This window comes from Helianthus annuus, chromosome 7 (genome assembly GCF_002127325.2).
Source record: "Helianthus annuus cultivar XRQ/B chromosome 7, HanXRQr2.0-SUNRISE, whole genome shotgun sequence".
NCBI classification, from domain to species: Eukaryota; Viridiplantae; Streptophyta; class Magnoliopsida; order Asterales; family Asteraceae; genus Helianthus; species Helianthus annuus.
Window position 1 is genome coordinate 105,151,080 of NC_035439.2, and position 2,476 is coordinate 105,153,555.

Here is a 2,476-nt window from a genome sequence, read left to right on the forward strand (position 1 = left end):
CAGTTTTATATATGTAGTTAGGGTGACGGATGCAAATAATGCCAGTCCAACTGGTTGATGCACCCGGGTTTTTTCCCATGGTACCCGAGTTTGATCCCCACTTGAGGCGGTTTATTCCTCTCTCTGGCGGCTCTCAACTCGTCAAGCCTTGATCCAGGACGAGGTACCTGTGGGTTTTTTCACTGGACGTCGGTCATTCTCTGATGCTAGCTGAGGCACGGTTAAAACACTCACGTCTGAACGGAGAGGGACGACAGGCCTCCAATGAGGGGGGTGTGGGGGTGTCTTCCCGTTCAAAAAAAAGTAAGGGTGACGGATGATGCATGTTTTAAACCCCCAATCATAACCCAAACTCCACTTACAACTTCACACGTGTCTTCCAAAAACCCCCAAACACACTTACGAGCCCTAACCCTAATCTCTCTCACTCGATCAATCACGCCCCTTTCAATTTCACTCAAATTCAACTTCCCCATTTCATCAATCAGGTAAGCCTACTATGTACATTCTTTTTCCGCTTCAATTTAAATCAAATCTTCACTTATATTCCATTACTCGATTCATCGTCTGCAGTTCTCCATTCAATCATGAAATTTATACAGTTTTTGTATATATAATCATCACTTGTTTGACTGTATTCTTGTTGATTTCATGTTATTTGAATCTGGCTATCAGAATTTGTATAAATTGTTAATAATTTTTATGTTGATTTTGAGCTAGATTGTAACAAAATCTATGAAATTGACGGTGAATTTGGTGTAATGAAGTGAAAATAAGTTTTGTTTGAGTTTAATTTTTATCATTGTAAGTAGATTTTGTTGTTTTTTTTGCAGAATTTATGTAGTTGACTTTTTGGTAAAAGTCAACGAGCAGTTAGAAGTGAGGATAAATTTTATGTTGATTTTGAGCTAGATAGTAACAAAATTAATGAAATTGACAGTGAATTTGATTCAATGAAGTGAGAATAAGTTTTGTTTCAGTTGAATTTTAATCATTTTATGTAGATTTTGTTGTTTTTTGCAGGTTTTTTTGTAGTTGACTTTTTGCTAAAAGTCAACGGTCAGTTAGAAGTTAGTAGGCTTATGAGGGATGTGGTTTTTGGATTATTTAGAGATGTGCATATTTTGTTATAAAGATGTTTTGATGATTGTGAGATAACCGAGTATATTACGAAAATGCCAGCGGTTCGGCATTGTTCAAGGGTTGATACTTTCGACCTCAAGATTCAAATGGAAAGGAGTCTCGGTGCGCAAAAGTTTAAAAATTATTTCAACCTTCTCACGCGGTATCTGAGTTTAAAGGTTAGGAAATCGGAGTTTGATAAACTGTGTGTTCGTTTGATTGGCAGAGAGAATATACGTCTTCACAATGAACTTATCCGTGCGATAGTAAAAAACGCAGCCGTCTGTAACACGCCGCCTCCTAAACAAGTCAAACATGACAATGCGTTGACTTTTAAAGATTCAAACGGTGGTCTTCAATCTATCTGTAGAGATGTATTCCCTCAGTCTCCAAGAAAAGGAAGGACTCCGGTTCTTCGTGAAAGAAAGTTTAAAGATCGACCGAGCCCTCTTGGAGTCGGTGACAAGAATCATGTGGCTGATGATGTGGCAACGATAAGAGGCCTCATGCCACCGGTTGAAGTTAATTCTGAGCGGGTTAGTTATCAGCGAATCCCAATTACAGCTCCATTCGGCGTTAATATGCACTCGAATGAAACACGAAAAGTGTCGTGTAGTGATACGGGTTCTGGTTATTACACGGAGACGTGTCATTACACTGGTCAATTACTAAGTAGAAATTCGTTAGAGCACAGATTAAAGCATAAGTTGAAAACGGAGAGTTTGGATATCTCTATGGATTGTGTCAACTTATTGAATAATGGACTGGAATCTTATTTGAAACGGGTTATAAAACCGAGTCTGGAGTTAGCTAGCTCGAGGTCTTTACACGAGCCCGGAAAAAGGTTTACTACATCATTGTTGGATTTACAGATGGCAGCAATGACCAACCCCAAGATGCTTGGAGAAGATTGGTCTATAAGACTCGAGAAGATTTGTTTGTCTGGTTTTCGAGAATAAGTAATGTGTTGTTGGATTCTAGTAGTGAAACCGTACTGTAACTCGTGCGTGGTGGAAGAGTAGGAAACCGCAAAAGTTTTGGATAAAAGACGTTAGGTTGTATATATTAGACTATGGGCCCACGGGCTCAATTAGGTTACAAGATATAGAGATACAAGGAACCCTAGATAGTGTGGGCTCGTAGTCTAATAGTATATACATCTCAAGGCTGATTCTCGGGGACAGGACCGCTGTCCACTAAAGCATAAGTTATGACTAGTTTGTAAGATTACTGACCGCGTCGAATATTCTAGTGGGTTTTAATTATTATATATAGTTTACTCGTTTTTCATGTTTATAGTATGGTCTCAAATCTTTTTTTCTTGAGTTGAGCAAGCTATAAATATTATACACAA

The 2,476-nt window shown here is 38.6% G+C and overlaps 1 protein-coding gene across 2 annotated transcripts; it reads left to right on the top strand.

Moving 5' to 3' along the window:
* The first annotated feature begins 345 nt into the window (after positions 1 to 345).
* LOC110867905 lies at positions 346 to 2,476 on the top strand. Of its 2 annotated transcripts, none has more exons than XM_022116959.2 (2): positions 346 to 488; positions 1,024 to 2,476. In XM_022116959.2, exon 2 carries the CDS (start codon positions 1,176 to 1,178, stop codon positions 2,079 to 2,081), a length of 906 nt encoding a protein of 301 aa, XP_021972651.1. In that variant the 5' UTR covers positions 346 to 488; positions 1,024 to 1,175; the 3' UTR covers positions 2,082 to 2,476. The 2 variants fall into 2 exon arrangements, with proteins under 2 accessions (XP_021972651.1, XP_035831074.1); XM_035975181.1 differs by having other exon boundaries at positions 347 to 488; positions 1,005 to 2,476.